The 17,010-nt window shown below is 42.4% G+C and overlaps 1 protein-coding gene across 6 annotated transcripts in view; it reads right to left on the reverse strand.

The window, feature by feature from the left end:
* MAP7D3 (MAP7 domain containing 3) overlaps window positions 1-17,010 on the reverse strand; it is a 56,454-nt gene that overhangs the window by 18,082 nt on the left and 21,362 nt on the right. For 5 of the 6 annotated variants that reach the window (XM_040468611.1, XM_040468612.1, XM_040468614.1 and 2 more), the window contains exons 1-6: window positions 12,832-12,957; window positions 7,271-7,366; window positions 7,087-7,170; window positions 5,607-5,770; window positions 2,420-2,534; window positions 1,800-1,904 (exon numbers count right to left, since the gene is read on the reverse strand). In XM_040468611.1, the coding sequence (XP_040324545.1) occupies window positions 1,800-1,904; window positions 2,420-2,534; window positions 5,607-5,770; window positions 7,087-7,170; window positions 7,271-7,366; window positions 12,832-12,892 (625 nt within the window). In that variant the 5' untranslated portion in view covers window positions 12,893-12,957. Of the gene's footprint in view, window positions 1-1,799; window positions 1,905-2,419; window positions 2,535-5,606; window positions 5,771-7,086; window positions 7,171-7,270; window positions 7,367-12,831; window positions 12,958-17,010 lie in introns of those variants that run through there. The other variant, XM_040468613.1, reaches the window with a different exon arrangement.

Below are 17,010 nucleotides of genomic sequence, written 5' to 3' on the forward strand. Positions count from 1 at the left end.
GGTCATGATCTCACGGTCCGTGAGTTCGAGCCCCGTGTCAGGCTCTGTGCTGACTGCTCAGAGCCTGGAGCCTGTTTCAGATTCTGTGTCTCCCTCTCTCTCTGACCCTCCCCCGTTCATGCTCTGTCTCTGTCTCAAAAATAAATAAACGTTAAAAAAAAAATTGAAAAAAAATGGCATATGTGTCTGTGGAAGAAATATTTGCTAACTCCTCAGAGCAATTAGATAGTAAAACAGAGTCAATGCTTGTGAACCAATTAAGATATATTAAAATGAAAGTATATGACACTGCAATGATTGAACTAAGGAATAATAAATTTAGTATATGACGAGGAAGGTACTAGAGAAAACCTTCCCACGTTAATCTACGAATGAACCCAGGCTACACACAAGTGCTCTGGGAAAGCCTATCAAGAGTTAGGGTGTTAAGTGGATCAACTTTTGTTAGACCATTATGAGAGAAAATATGATAACCACAGACTGACAAACGACAAAAGACGTCTCAAGCTCATGGTTAGAAATTAGGAGTCCTAAAAGTATAAATAACATAATGTAAGTATGAACAAAACAAAAATCCTTTTCAACATTTTAAAACTGTAATATCTGGATAAAAATGGAAATCTTTTCCACTAGGTTAACTACTGCTACAATTAATAATACTTTAATGAGATCCAGAATCTTTTTGCTGTACTGGAATTTTATAGCATTGCTCAAAAATAGGTCAAGGTATCTAATAAAACAAAAGAAAGATTTTTGAATTCAGACCATAATTATGCATTTTTTAAATTCATAAGGCACAAAAGTGGGAAGATGTAATATGTTTGCCATGTCTTTTTCCTGCCAAAGTCACTTCTGTTTCTGTCACTGGAAAGGATTTTTTTTTTGATTGATGGGTATGGCTGCCTAATCCATTTCAATTATCAGTGAGGAGCACCATGTGCAACAAGCCAGAAATGGTCACTGACACACACTCAGGTAAGATTTTTTTAAAAGAAAAACACGAGAAGCAAAAGGTATTTGAAGTAGTCATACTAGATAACTTTGTTTTCTTTTAAAGAACACCACCTTAGCACTGCGAACAGCTGTAAAGTGGAGCTTAGCAATGCTTCTCCCCTTAAACATGGGTATCACTTTATTTGCTTTGGAGGAAAACATGAGCTTATTATTGAAATGTACAATTTCAACATCATGATCCATCTATCAAAAGACCAAAATATAAACCATAAACAAGCATGATAGAGTGAAAAGCACTGAATTTCCTGGGGTATTAATTATAAAACCAGGAAGGTAATTATACTTGCCTGTCAAGTTTACAAGGTTGTCATGCATAACAAATATATGTGAAGCAGATCAACCTGTCTGTTGGAGTATATATGCTAACATTGTCCTTACATGAGGTGATATTCATGAAACTTAATGGAAAATGAATAACTAGTTTAGCTACTCTCTAGGAAAAACAATTTCATTTACTGGTTTGGCAGAATATGAATTACTTTTATAACAAATTATTGTGCCACTTACCGGCAATGTCTTTTAGTCAAAATATGTTGTAGTTTGGGCTACCTGAGACCAACAAAGCCATCTGACAATTCATATGTAAATCATGAAATAAGGATTAATACTGATGAAAATCCAAAACTGTAATGACCATCGCTATCTACTGTAAAACAAGGTGGTGCTCTTCTGAAATAAATTTAAATGTTCTACAGTCTAAAGGATAAGTAGTACTGTAAAAAAATACATAAAGAATTGATTTCATTGGTTTAAAATTCTGTGGAACACGTGAAATAACTACTTACTCTTGGCAACAGAATTCTGAACACCTGCAGATGACATAGGCATTTGTTTGTGTAAACCGGCAATCTCTTGTTCAAGTTTTTCAGTAGATACAGAACGTTTATTAGCTGAGAAAAGATATAATATTTACTGTACTCAGATTTAAAAGAAGCATCATTAGCTGAAACAAAGTGAGTTCATGATGTAGTTCTATCGAGTATAGACGTGCATTAATTAGGTGCACAATATTCATGGTCATTCCTTATACATGATAGAGATTTAAGTTTTATGAAACTAAAATTATGCCCATTTTTAGGAAAATGTACAGTACCCTCAATAGTAAATGGGGCAATTTACTTTTAAAATATGCATTGGATAAAGTTGTATAAAGCTTTATTATTAATCATTTTTCCAGAGATAACAAATTTAAGTGGTAAGATTTTAGATATAATGGATAAAACGATAATGAAATTTCTTTTGCAATCTTACAATATAAATTTATTGTGCACACCAAAGAGTACATGGCAGTATTTTCATTTGGGATACAAAGTTCAAAATCTTGTTGTAAAGCCACCTTGTAGCAATAGCCAATATCCAAATATGAACCTGAATGAACTTCAAGTTTAACAGCTGTATTAATTACCATTTTTAGTCTCAGGGTTCACGGTTGTAGGGCCTTCCCACGACCATCTTTTTTGACGATGATCAACACGATTGCTCCGTTCCAGTGTACGGTAGACATCGGCTTTGAATCTCTCCTATTTAAATTAAACACCAACAATTTTTTACGTATTATAAAACCATCCCATCACCAAATTTTTGTATCAAGCAAAATTTTAGGGGACATCAGGTAAAAGTTAAAAATATTGGGAGGGGCACCTAGGTGGCTTAGTCGGTTAAGCGTCCAACTCTTGATGTGGGCTCAGGTCATGATCTCACAGTCCCTGGGACTGAGCCCCACGTTGGCTTCTGTGCTGGCAAACCAGAGCCTGGTTAGGATTCTCTCCCCCTGCCGGCCCCCTGCCCCGATTCGTGCATACACACACACGCTCTCAAAATAAATAAACTTAATTTAAAATATATATATAACCTTAAATTCTTTGTAGAATGAGGCAGAAAAAAAATCAACTAATATACATATAAGTGAAATCTATGCCAGAGTCATCTATAATACCCACATTTCTAAGATCTTCAGTTCTAGTGTTAATCAATAGTTTTTTTTAAGTGTATTTATTTTGAGAGAGAGAGCAAGGGAGAGGCAGAGAGAGAGGGAGAGGATCCCAAGCAGGCTCCGCACTGTCAGCACGGAGCCTGACGTGGTGCTTGAACTCACAAATCTTGAGATCATGACCTGAGCCAAAATCAAGAGTCGGATGCTTAACTGACTGAGCCACCCAGGCATCCCTCAATAAAGTTAAAAAAAGATAATCAAGGTGTTTGTCTGGACCTCAACTTTATTTTTCTTTATTTGAGTAATCTCTACACCCAATGTGGAGCTCATGCTCTTATGACTGAGCCAGCCAGGTGCCCCTTGACCTCAACTTTAATCGAGCTGCTCAGGAGAACAGCTTTTCAAATGTAAACACCACACTGTGACAAAACAACCCCACAGCCATGCATGGTTTTCCTTTCTCAGATAATTTTGTGCTGTAACAAACCATGGACTGTACTCAGGTAAACAAATCAACTGCAGGGCCAGGAGGCTTTGTATTATTCCCTGACAACAACCGTTTCATAGCAACATCATTCTTATAATGCCCCCACCGTTTCTCTGAGGGAAAAGATCAACATACTAGGAAAATGCAGACTCACCCATATCCCCTGAGGAGAAAAGCAATTGCAATTCTTAAAATAAAATGTATCTAGTGGCAATATTTTAAAATGGTATTTTCTAACAGAAAATTGCCTCAAATTACCAGAAACCCAGAAAGTGTAATAAACACTAAAAACCATAATCTGTCTTATATTATTCAAACATCACTGATTGTTGAGAATTCTATCCCCTGCTTCCAAACGCACTAGCTCTCTGTGCTTTCCGGTTCCAGTTGCATCTGTGGCTCCTACTTAAGCTCCTGTCCTGGCTCCTATGTCTGTCCACACTTACCCCTCCCTCAGCACCGTGGAGTCTGGGTTTTCTCCCTGCTCTAAGGAATTATTCTCTTTTTCTACCTGCAGGCTGCTCAGTGTCCAAGGGTTCCTTCTTCTTGCTCTGTTCACGGGAACTGCCTCGCCACCCACCCCCCAACTAGTTTTGTGAGGTTGATTCTCTTTTGTCCCTTTTCTCCTGGTCCTTCCTCCTGTTTCCTCCTGCCACAGCTCTGGCTCCCTCCCCCTCTGCAGTGCCATTATGTTACATTCTCTTTTCTCTGGGATCTCTCTGAGGTTCCTCTTTCTCTAAGATGATCTTTTTTTCTCTAAGTCCCTGGGAGTCTCTCTCCTCCAGGGACCCTCCCCCACTCTGCAGTTTTCTATTCTACCTTCTTTCAGTCTCTTAGCTCAAATCTATCCCTGTCCTTCCTTTTCTTTACCACAGAAGCAAATTAAGGAGCTCTTTCAGAGAGGAAGATGGAGAGTGATAGAAATTCTGAAGGAGAATTCATCAAATACTCTGGAATATGGAAAAAAAGAGCATAAACAACCACAGAAAACAGTTCAGAAGACAGAGAAGTGGTAGTGAGTGGACCATGGATGGGGAAGAAATGGCACGGGAACAGTTCCAGAATAAGGAAGGTCCACAGATGGGGCAGGGGCTGAGGCATGTGAGAGCAACCTTGTGCTTCACAAGGAGGGAACATGAGCACCACAGAGAAGAAGCGTCATGGGGACAAATGGAACCAAAAAGAAAGGACAGAAAAAGACAACTTTAAATTAGGGCAACAGAAGAAAAGAGGGGGAGATAAAAACACACATATAGAGAGAATAGGCAGAAAGCCCAAAGACAGGGAGACAAAAAGAGAGAAAAGCTAAGACAAAGAAAGAGGAAAGAAAAGTGAGGCACCTCAGGCAGAAAAAGGTCAGATGGAGAACCAGAAGACAGACTAAGATTTAGGGACACTTGAGCATCACTGGAAGAAAGAAAAAGAGAGAATGCCAGCAAGAAAAAGAATGGTTTCCCAGAGAACATGCCAGATTCACAAGAAGTCAAGGATCCTCAGAGTAAAGCAGTGCAGTTACCCTCCAGGAGGAAAATCTGATGTCAGAGAGAATCAGGCAGAACAAGACAGGTAGCCAGATGCCCAAGTACGGACAATAAAAGACAAATTGACTGAAGTGGGACAGAGGGGGAAATAGAGGGCGTTACTAAGGCAATGACTCATACCCACAGGGTGCCAGACACCAAGAGTCCAGAAAGGTCAAGAGAGCAGCAGGACTACAGAATGGCAGGGGAAAGAGCGGGACTGCAGGGGACGCGTGATGAGGAAGGGGGGGGGCACACAGGAGAAAAGACAGGGGAGGCCGGATGGGAAGTGTGCTTCCCCTCGGACTGGCCTGCACTCAAGCAGTCAGAGGAGCCGCCACGAGAAGTACGATGGGGAGCCTATCAGGACAAATTCCAGAGTCTCAGTGGAAGGAAGGGTCAGTCAGGGAGAGTGGAAGGGCTCTCTTCCCGGGCCTGCAAGACTCGTCTTTTACATCAGCTAGTGGTTCTAAACTCAGGGGTCTCACACGACAGGGACAAGAGGCTCTACCACTGAAGGGAAGCAGCGAGAACTGGAGATGGTTCCTTTGGCAGGGGAGGGGGCAGTAAAGGCAGAAGGGCTAAGAAAAAAGTGGTCCGGTGCCGGGCAACACAGTGTGTCATCTGATTAACAGGCTACAAAAATACATACCCTTTCCTCCTGTGATTTTTGTTTCCTTTTTTCTTCTGCGGATATTCTCCGCTGTTCATCCTTTTCTTTCTGTTCTTTCAGCTTTCGTTGTTTCTCTTCCATCAGTTTTTCATACTGGATCCTGGACTTCCTTTCTTTTTCAAGCAGTTGTGTTTCTTTGTTGGCTGAAATATTCCAAATACATTTTCAAGGTGTTAAGAGCCAAGCAAATATTTAACTTTTCCACATTATACGCAAGAAAGAAAAAGGTAATATAGCTCCTTCTCTTAAAAATAACATAACCTATGCTAATAACAAAAGATTATGTGAGTGTAAGAGAACGGCCACTAAAGTATTTCCCCTGGGTGTTCATTTAACTCCAGAGAACTGAGACGGCTTAGATGACCACTCATATCCTGTCCAAACTAAGATTCCAAATTAAAAACAAATATTTTCTTTCATGTGGTATTTCTGCTGATTTGAGCCAAGGTTAAGCCCCACCAGATTAACCTGCTATATACATTAAAATAAGAAATAAAAAGAAAACATATAGGCAGCATGTTTTTGTTCATTCTCTTAGGAAACTGCTTTCAAAGGCCTCATCTATGCAGACCACACTCAGCATGCCAGTTGTACAATCATGGATTTGGTCATGTACCACATTATGAACAGCATGATGTTTTCCTACTTCAAATTTCCCATCACTAAAGCCTGGAGAGCATCTATGCAGTTCTAAAATATTCTTCTGAAGAGCTACAGGAAGAAACCGCTCCTCATTAAAACAAAGACAAATGATATCCATTTGAATGAAGCTGAGCACAAGTTTTGTCAGGGGATTTCAAAGATCAGAGAAAAATGCAGTTGAAAAAGCAGTCCCTTAAGTTGTAGAAGGATATTCTTTGAGATTCTAATTTACACTTAAGAAGTGTATGTTAGGATTATTAGCAACTTCATTTTCCTTTTTAGGGTCATTTTTATTGAAATCCCATTCCTCTGGTTTCTACAAATGTTGAAATTTTCATATTTTAGTTTTTTTTTTTTCTTTCAACGTTTATTTATTTTTGGGACAGAGAGAGACAGCATGAACGGGCGAGGGGCAGAGAGAGAGGGAGACACAGAATCGGAAACAGGCTCCAGGCTCCGAGCCATCAGCCCAGAGCCCGATGCGGGGCTCGAACTCACGGACCGCGAGATCGTGACCTGGCTGAAGTCGGACGCTTAACCGACTGCGCCACCCAGGCGCCCCTCATATTTTAGTTTTCAGAAAATTGGAGGTAACAGAATTTACTACTTCAAAAATTAAACAATTTAATCAAATATTTTTCTTGGGCCTTCTTTATCTTACTTAGTATAATCATTGAATCCAATATAATACATCCTAGGAAAAATGTAATCTATGATATAAACAGATCAGGAAAAGTAAGCAAAACGACTCTGGAAATACATAACCTTACAAGAAAATTCACTCATTCTGATTATTTTTTAAAAATCTAAAATATACCATCTTGTTGTCTTTTCTTTTCTTCTCGGCGCTCCTTCGCCAATCTCTGCCTTGTGTCACTTTTAAGGACAGATCCATCTATGACTAAAAACAAAAAAAGAAAAAAGCAAGACATTAAATAGGATATCAAATTTTAATGACATGACACTTTGACATCTATCACAAAGCATTCTAGAAATTATACCTGGCTTGAATGATGATTTTATATTTGAGGATTGAGATGCAGAGCTAAAACCACCCTGATTCCGTCTTTCTTCGGCCATGGCGTGAGCGGCCGCAACTAGAACACAGGAACATAAAGGGAAGGGATTAGATAATAAGAATACGGTTAATACAGGGGGAGGCAAACAAAGCACAGGCCGTCGTCTTTGATGATAAAGGATAGCATCTCATCTATAAGGCAAAATCATGATAGATTAATCCAGGTCAACAATACAGACATACTGAGTACCTATGACGTTCAACAACAGTTTAAGAATTAAAGCTGTTTACTGTGGATGTGCTGGCATACCAGTAGACATAAGGAGAGAGCTGTGAGTGGGAGTGGCAGCACAAGCTTGTGGATGAGTAGGAACTAATGATTAATAGCTTTCAAAAATGCATCAGGCAAGACATTACAGCAAGTACTAGAAAAAGTGAGCTGGCAAGGAATTGGAAAAACTGTTTTGCCATAAATTGGGAATTTAGAAAAGAGTTGGCATTTATGGATCTGAATTTACAAGCAGAAGTGTCAACAGTGAGATCCTCAAAGATTGGGCCAATATTAAAGAAGTAAATTTATAAATTACCTACATGTGGGCTTTTCTACTGTGGCTGCACACTAGGGTTACCTAAGTTGCTTTAAAAATACATTAGCAATGGGGGCGCCTGGGTGGCTGAGTCAGTTAAGTGTTCGACTTCAGGTCATGATCTCAGGGTTCGTGGGTTCGAGCCCCGTGTCAGGCTCTGTGCTGATAGTGCAGAGCCTGGAGCCTGCTTCAGATTCCGTGTCTCCCTTTCTTTCTTCCCCTCCCCCGCTAACATGCGCTCTGTCTCTCTTGCCCTCAAAAAGTAAATAAACATTAAAAACATTTTTTTAAATGCATTAAGCAATGTATTAGCAATGACTGCTTCTCCCCACCCCCAGTCTCTGGGGTGGGGGCCCAGGCATTATCAGTTGCTAAAAGGTCTATTCTAATGCACAGTGAAGGTGGAGAAGCACTGGAGGAATTTCCATTGAGATACTATTATTCTAGGAAGAAAAGTGTCAGGCAAAGATAAATTTACACATGCCTTGTAAAACAGGCCCAAAAGTAGTAAATAACTTCAATAAAGGTGAAATACAAGGTTAGGGGAGCACAATTTGAGGAGAGTAAGAAAAAACTAAAATTCTAGGATGATATACCAATTACTATAGAGGATACCCTGAACCCTTTAATTCCACGTATGGCCATATCTAAAATGCCCCACAATGCTGGGCATCTTCAGGAAGGATCTGGAGATTAACACTGAAAACTCTCTTCTACCCTTGTAAAAGCCTAGGAAATATGTCTCTGCGGCGATACTGCGTACAATTGTTTTCTACATGTCAGGAAAAAATAGAACAGTGGAGGATGGACAGTTAAAATAATTAAAGGAATAGAGTGGCTGTCATTGCCCTCATAGAAAGAAGGGACTCTGAGATGTTCCTTGCCACTGAGGAAAGATATCCAGAAATCATTTTACAGAGTAACCTTGAAAGTGATGTCACAATTGCTGTCATAGTGCTATTTCAAAAGGGAAAAAGGATTTTTTTTTTTTTACCCCAGAGACCTAACAGCTCAGATAATCCATGATTTAGGTAAATTTGAAGATTAGATTCTTCTCAGCTTCCTTCCTAGTTCAACAACTAGCAATTTTATGTACCAGAAGTTATCCTCTGAATTTAAGTAGTACAGTGCATTAAGAAAAATTCTTAAATATAGTCTATAAATTAACTAAACCCTCCTATACACTCCCTCCTATTTGTAACATGTCTATGTGAGCAGAGAAAAAACAACAGTTGGTTCTGCACATTCAGCTTTCCTGCTTAGAAATAACAAAGAAAGTCCATATTTTGGCACAATTTAGCTGACCATAAGGGCAATTTCTCTCAAAATATACAATTTTACCAGACATAAAGACCTCATTAAACAGTAGTAACTTCAGAATTAGCTGTGGTGGGAATAATGAACTAAACCCTAAAGGTCAATGTGGAAATAATATCGTCTGATTTTTAGAACTTTATATCCAAATTCTTACCAGCAAGAAACACATTTACCAAAAGGACAGGTTCTAGAAACCACTTAAAATGTTCAGGCAATGGGACAAAGGCTTTAGTCTGAGCTTAACAGAGTGTTTTACTAAACTCCGTTGAATGAGGAAATTCACTTACCATTCATTTTAAGGTGACAGCAAGGTGCAGTTTAAGTCCTGTACTAATTCTGAATCCCAAATTAAAGTTAAAAGTTACCTTTTGCCTGGAGATTAAGAAAATGTGTAGAGTTTATTAAAACTGAAATATGAACCTTAATCTATATTTATGGTACTTAACTAAAAATTGCTATAATAATGTATATTACCTCACCATTTACTTAATGGTGTGTCTCCGTCTCTCTCTCTCTGCCTCCCCCTGCTCATGCTGTCTCTGTCTCTCAAAAAAATGAATGGTAAAAAACTTTTAAGAAAAAAAAAAAAAAAAATACAGCAATGGTGGGGCACTTGGGTGGCTCAGTTGATTAAGCATCTGACTCTTGGTTTAGGCCTAGGTCATGATCTCACGGTTCATGAGTTCGAGCCCCCCATCAGAGCCTGCTTGGGACTGTCTCTCTATCCCTCTCTCTCTGCCCCTTCCCCAGTCGCTCTCTCTCTAAAAATAAATAAACTTAAAAACTAAAAAAGAAAATAAGCAATGGAAATATTTTAAAATAAAGCACTGAACTATTTTTGTAAAAGAAAGCACTATTATGCTTTGCTAAGAAAGGCCTGAATTTAGAAAAAAACTTGTGAAAGACATTAGAAGAAAACCATTCTTGGGACACCCGGGTGGCTCAGTCGGTTAAGCATCCCACTTGGGCTCAGCTCACAATCTCAGGATTGGTGAGTTTTCAGTCCCACCTCAGGGCTCTCTGGCTGTCAGCTTGGTGCCCGCTTTGGATCCTCTCTCTCCCTCTCTCTTTACCCGTCCCTCAAAAACAAACATTTTTTATAAATTGGGAGGGGGGGGTTAGAAAACCATTCTCCTCCTATAAGGGAAAACTTACAAACTCAATCATCCTGGATATCAAGCCCAGTAAAAGCCTCAGAATGCACTGAACCAAAAATAGCCACTACTAAGGATATCAAAGTTAAAGAATGCTTTAGACTTAATAGATTTTTTAAAGTTGTCATTGAAATTTTGAAGCCTCTTTTGGATATAAAGCGTTTTAGCTCATTACCAACTTCAATATAGTGGAAAGTTCCAGCTTCTCTTTGCCTGCCCCCCAAACACACAGGATCTGTGTCACTAGGGCAAACTAAATGCAAGAAAGGAAGAATACTTTTCTGTGACAACTAGTTCAAGAATGGTAATAATCTTCCAAATGCTTAATCCCATGAGATGCCAATGATAAAATACTCATCCCAATACTTATTCGGCAATTCTAAGTTGTCTGCCACAGTTGCTGCTCTTGATATCACTCTCAGAATTCAACGTAAAATCTGTAGCTCCTCCCCACCATGATCCTTCTTCCCCCAAACCCTTTCTTCTGTACTCATTAGAAATATTAGATCACATACACTACTATTTTTATTAGGTAGCAAAGGGGTAGATTGTAAAAAATGATTGAAAGGTTTTTTAATAAAAAAGGCTTTGAGTGTGGCAGAGAACCACCATACTGTGAAACTAATTGTTACAGATTAACAGATTTAGGGTTACTCACTGTTATTTGGAAAAGAGAATAAAACAAAGTAATTGCCACCAAGTCCTATCATGGGCTCCTGCTGGATGTAGTGCACTAGGGGGTCTAGCACTAGACAGTTCCAGCAGCTCAATCAATACCTGACCACTCCCACAGCTGCTGGCCCTGTGCTGGACCCACTACTACCCTGCACCTGAAGAAGTTATTTGTTTAGTACAATGTTTTAACTTTGGGAGCCAGGTTCCCAGCAGGAAATGAAATTGGCCAGATTAACAGATTTAGTGCTATTCAGTGTTGTTTGGGTAACAGAATAAAAAGTAACTGTCACAGTAGCATTTCATTTCACAAAGTAGCAAAACATTTCAAAGACTCCTTGTCCCTTTCAGGAAATCCATCAGGGCAAATCTAGTTAAGCTGGTACCCTGTGAAACTCTAACATGTAACATGTGATATTTTCAATTCCTCATACGAAATGGGCAGCAAGGTCAACTGCGGTTCTGGGTTAAGTCCTTTTTGCATGGCTTAGTTTTTGGTTTGAAATATACTGTGAATTCAAGCAACTGTCTCATTCAAAAATTTAAAATACTTCACAACATTCAATATCCTTTCCAAAAATGCTTTTTTTTGGGGGGGGGGAGCGGTTTATCCAGAATGCTGGTTAATCTGAATCACTGCAATAAACCAATGGCAGAGAGCCTTAGGTGTCAACAAGCAATGAAACAATCCGAACTTACTGCAAACTCTCTAGGTGAAGCAGAATAAGCTAGAGACAGAAGGGGTTGACTTCCCTAGGAAAGGGTACTTGCTACTGATGCATTAGGAGTTGATTCAAAGTATTCCGAAGGAAGGTAATTTAATTTTTCAAATGCAAATGAAAATATCCCTAAGGATTTCAATAAAATCAATTAAGATGGTTTTATTCAAGCTCATATAACAGGAAGCTGGCCTGAGAACAGCAAGCAACCTCCCACGAGCAAGAAATACCATTTCGCTCAGCTAGCGGAAGCAGCCTCCTGGGCTAAGCAACGCGCTGCCAAATTTTAGAAAATTAGCGATTTTAGGCGCGGGGGGCGGGGGGACATTTTGGCGACGGGACCGATTTAGGAGAAAGCGCTCTGAAGTGCTGATTTTCCCTTCGCTGCAGCCTAGGGTCGGGCAAGATGTCCCACGGAAGGTGACATCTTGGCGAAGTCATGTGCTACAGCAAGCAAATCAGGAGCAGAGAGGCAAGTTTCTTCCCAACTTTCAAAGCAACAGCCCCCCAAGGCTCCGTCCCCACCGGACCCTGACAGGGAGGGAGCGGGACATTAAGCACCTCTGGAGAAGCGAGGACTGCGACCGTGGGAGGCGTTCGGAGCGCGAGCGCCGCGGCCAGAGGGAAAACTCCCGGCTCAGGGCTGCCCCGGCGCGCGGGGTCCCGGCCGGCGCTCGCACATCCCGGGCCGCGGCGCGTCCGTCGTCCCCCAACGGCAGGCGGAGCCCGGGACCGCCCGCGGGGTCCGGGGTCCCAGCGCGCCTCCCCCCACCCCCCGCCGCCCGCGCCCGTTAGTTCCCTCGCGCCCCGCCCGCGGGGCTCAACCGTTAGCCGCGGCAGTTGGGCCGCTGGCCACGGGACTTCGGCCGTCAGCGGTGCCGGCCGGCCGTCTCCTCACCCCGCCCCCGTCCCCCAACGGTTCCGCGTCCCGTCCTAGGGAACTCCCGGGCGGGTGAGGGGAGGACCGGACGGCGCGAGGCCACCCCAGAGAAAAGTTTTTGGCGACCGGCGCGCCACTCCAATGGTCCTTGGGGCCGCGAGCAGCCCGCCTCCCGCACGGGCCCGGACTCCCGCCGGAGCCGCCAGGCCGCTCACCCATCCGTTCGCGCAATCCCCTGAGGGATGTGCCGCCACCGGTGCCGGCACGCTCCGCCATCTTCCGAGCCTCTGAGATGGGAACCGCTGGCGGCGCTGGGGGCCCAGTGCGCAGTCTCCGACGCCGCCGTCTCGCCTGCCTTGGCCGCGACGCCAAGGGGCGTGGTGAGGCGGGGCGGGGCCAGAAGAGCCGCCGCGCCCACCTCGGATCCGCAAACTCTGCCGCGCCGCTCCCCACGCACCACGTGGTGGTCGTGACCTGTTGAGCCGCGACCTACTTGTCTAAAGAAGCCCTCTCCTCTGTTGCGTGGGCCAGCCAATCATTGGTGGGCCATCCAACATTCTTTTTTTACTTTCATCCAGTCTACCTAGCAACGCAGTAACATTCCTTCATTCATTCGTTCCTTTAGGGAGCAGTATACTGAGTGCCTCATTGGTGCGCTTGCGTCCGGAGTTTGCTAATCTTTGAAACACTACAGAAAGAAAGGCCCAAGTGGAGGAAAGAGGCCCAGAGACAGGCTGGGAGAGAGGTTCCTGTTAGGTCTCGAAGTTGCATGAATTGTCTTTAGGGTGTTTGTGGGTCTTTACAGTGAAGGAGAGGACTTAACCTGACATTAATCTCTCTAGGTTTTGGAGGCGGCCCTTCAAGATCGCCTCCTGAAGCCAAGACTACATTGTATGTTAACTAACTTGAGAATAAATTAAAAAAAAAAAAAAGAAAAAATGATTGCGGAATGTTTTTCCCATTCACAAAGAAAAAACTTAATTCACCTCGTACACCATTGAGGGGCAGGCATCACTTCCTGCGTGATTGCCTGTACGAGGTCAAGTCACCCCTGTGATTAGTGTGCTGTGGCACATGGTTGTAGGGAAGGGGTTTGTGATGCGGCCACAGGTAGGGGTCAGGAGATCACTTGTGAGATGTGCACTTTGATGAGCCCACTGTATCTCAAAATTACATGGGAGCTATAAAATGATAGAAGCTAATAACAGCAAATATTTATTGACTCTTACTATGTACCACGCACTGTTCTAACTGCATTACATATATTAATTCATTTAATCCCCCTACTACCCGATAAAGTAGGTACCATTATCATTCCCATCTCATAGATAAGAAAAGGAAAGCAGAGAGAAATTCAATTATCCACAGTCACAGTTACTAACAGAACTGGAATTTGAACCCAAAATGTCTGACCAGTCTCCATGTGCTTAGTCTTCAGCGATACTGTTTCATGAGAGTGGAGATTTATAGATATACATATAGTTCATAAATTAGCATCAAGAATGCATAAAGATCTAAAAATATATAAGAAAAAGACAACTTCCACAAAGTGAGCAAAAGGCATAAGCAGGTCTTTCACAGGAGAAAAATCACAAGTGATCAATAAACATAAGATGCTCAAACTCTAGCAGTCAGGAGAATACAAACAAAAACTGCAAGATATCATGTTACACCTACAGATTTAGCAAATTTAAAGAATGGGCAATAAGTGGCGGTGAGGTTGTAGCTTAACACTGGATATGGAGAAGAAAATACTGGTAGGGGAATAGGCGGGGGTGCAGTGGGAGTCGGGGGTGGGGTGGGGTGGGGGAAGTTTGGGATTATAAAGTACCCAAAGCCATGCTCCTCCGTATATGCAGACCAATGTTTTGCATGACGCACATGATGGTAGCCATGATTATTAGTAAGACACGCATGTGATTAAGGCACGAGCAAGGCACATTCACACAAATTCAGCTTTGAGGACTTCACCTAGAACTTCACAGACAGACAATCTAGAAAAATGCAATACCACCTTTGTAGTTTCTTGCAAAAATGTTCAAAATGTTGAACCCATTATTAGATATTGAAACCCATCTAACCATCAGGAAACATTCAGATAAATCCAGACTGTGGATATACTCTATGAAACAACGGGCTGGATGCTTCAAAATGTTAATAATGTCAGGAAAGATTAAAGACAAACATCAAGGAAGTGTTCCAGATCAGAGGAGACTACAGAGAGCAAATGTGAAACACAATGTGAAACAAGGTCCTTGATTAGAAACAAGATTTTAAAAAATAACTTTAAAGAGCATTCATTACTGGGCAACTGGATACATTTGAATATGAACGTGTATTGGATAATATTGTATCAAGGTCAGGTTTCATGGGCGTGAGAACGATATTGTGGTCACGTAGGAAAATGTCCTTTTTCAGAAAAAATAAATGCTGCAGAATTTAGGGAAAAATCATTATAATGTCTGAAACTTCCTGTCAAGCAGTTCAGAGGAAAAAAAAAAAAAACAGCAAACATCACAAAATGTTAAAAATTGGTGACTCTAGATGTGCCTATAGATGTTTGGTTTATTGTTCTTTCAATTCTTCTGCGGGTGTGAAACTTTTCAAAATACAAAAACGGGAGAATTTTTAAAATCTAGAATGTGTGTCTTCAGCTGTCTTGTAAACACCACCACTTTGAATAAAAACAAAATTTGATTTGACATCACATACTGGGGAAGAAAAGGCCTTAATCCCGCCCAGGTGTGGAGGGTGGGGGGGAGGAGGTTTACCAAAAATCAAACGCAGGCAGGGTTTGCTGGCAGCTGGGTGAGTAATTAAAGTGTGTTCCAAGAGCTAGAGGGATGAGAGTCAGATGCCTAACCGACTGAGCCATCCAGGCGTGCCTGGAAATCTGGATTTTAATGTAAAATCTCTTAGATGACGGCATTCAAAGTTTTGAAAAACATGGTGCAGGGCAAATAAAATGATCTGCTACCTCATCAGTGTTCAGTTTTCTCAACTGTCTTATTTTTTACGTTTGAATAAAAATCCAAACAAGGCGGGGGGGGGGCACCTGGGTGGCTCAGTCGGGTAAGCATCTGACGTTGGCTCAGGTCACGCTCTCATGGTTTGTGAGGTTCGTGAGTTTGAGCCCCACGTGGGGCTCTGCATTCTCAGCACGGAGCTTGCTTCGGATCCTCTGTCTCCCTCTCTCTCTCTGCCCCTCCCTCACTCGTGAGGGGCTCTCTCTCTCTCTCAAAAATCAACATTTAAAGAAAGTCCAAACAAGGTTCACACACGGCATGGTTATACCTTTTAAGTCTCTTTTAATCTATAGATAACCCTTCTTTCTCAGGACTCTCTTTGATAGACCACCGTGAAGTTTAGCATGCACTCATTAATTCCAAAGGCGGAGTCACTCAAACTTCTTGGCCACCCACTCTGAGCCTGGCAGATTGGGGAGAAAGAGGCAGGGAAGGAGCCCTGCCCTCCAATGATTCTATGCTGATTATGAGACGTCAGGCCCCCCCGCCCTTGGAGGTTTCCTTGCAGCTAGAGCAGCTCCCTGAGAAGCCCCCACGAAACTGTATATCTCTCCGAAAAATACTGGAAGTAAAGACTGCCAGCTTGGGTAGAATGAGTCTATTCCTCTGGAGCCAACCCAGACTCATCTGGAAAAGAACCCAGGCAGCTCCTCTCCTCCTGTGTTTGGAAAGCATACGTTCCCCAGTGAGCAAAAAAGAACTGGAATCCTGCTCACTTTTTTTCCCACTTGGCTGTATTTTTCCCTTAGACCTGACACCAGCAGGAAGAACGTTCAGAAACCACAGCCACAATAGGTCTCGGATTTGTCACCTTTTTTTTTTTTTTTCTATTAAGCGGTAAATTTTTTTTAAAACTGAGTTCACATGTCATATAAACACTCGGTGGACTCACCACGACTAACACATTTGCATCAAAACTGCCACGACCACGGCACTGTACTGTGACTTTGAAGCTTCACAGCCCTGAGCTGGTTCTTCCTGTCCATCCCGGAACTACCTGTCAGATTCAGCCAATGGTGCACACGGTGGAGGCAGGGATCTGGTTTTGAGTTCCTTTGCCTCTCATTTCTGACTCTTCCCTCCCATCTGCTGCAGCCCGGCTGTGATGCAGGGGGAAGAGTGAGGTTTCATTCTGGACTCATGTCTTGCCAACTCTGCTCACATTTTCCTTTCTTTCCCCAAATCTGCACTTTTCTTCCCTCCTACGTTACAGGCTTACCTCAGGCTCTGGTAATTTCTCAAAGCTTTGCCAGCTCTGGAATTCCTACCCCAGCAGTCTCCACCCCCCTCCCCCCCCCCCCCATCCTGAAGCCTTGGGGCAAGCCCGCAACATGTGAGCAGACCCCACTGGGGTCGGAGGGGGCCCCC

This window comes from Herpailurus yagouaroundi, unplaced genomic scaffold (genome assembly GCF_014898765.1).
Source record: "Herpailurus yagouaroundi ecotype Mexico unplaced genomic scaffold, PumYag 67702, whole genome shotgun sequence".
Taxonomy (NCBI): Eukaryota; Metazoa; Chordata; class Mammalia; order Carnivora; family Felidae; genus Herpailurus; species Herpailurus yagouaroundi.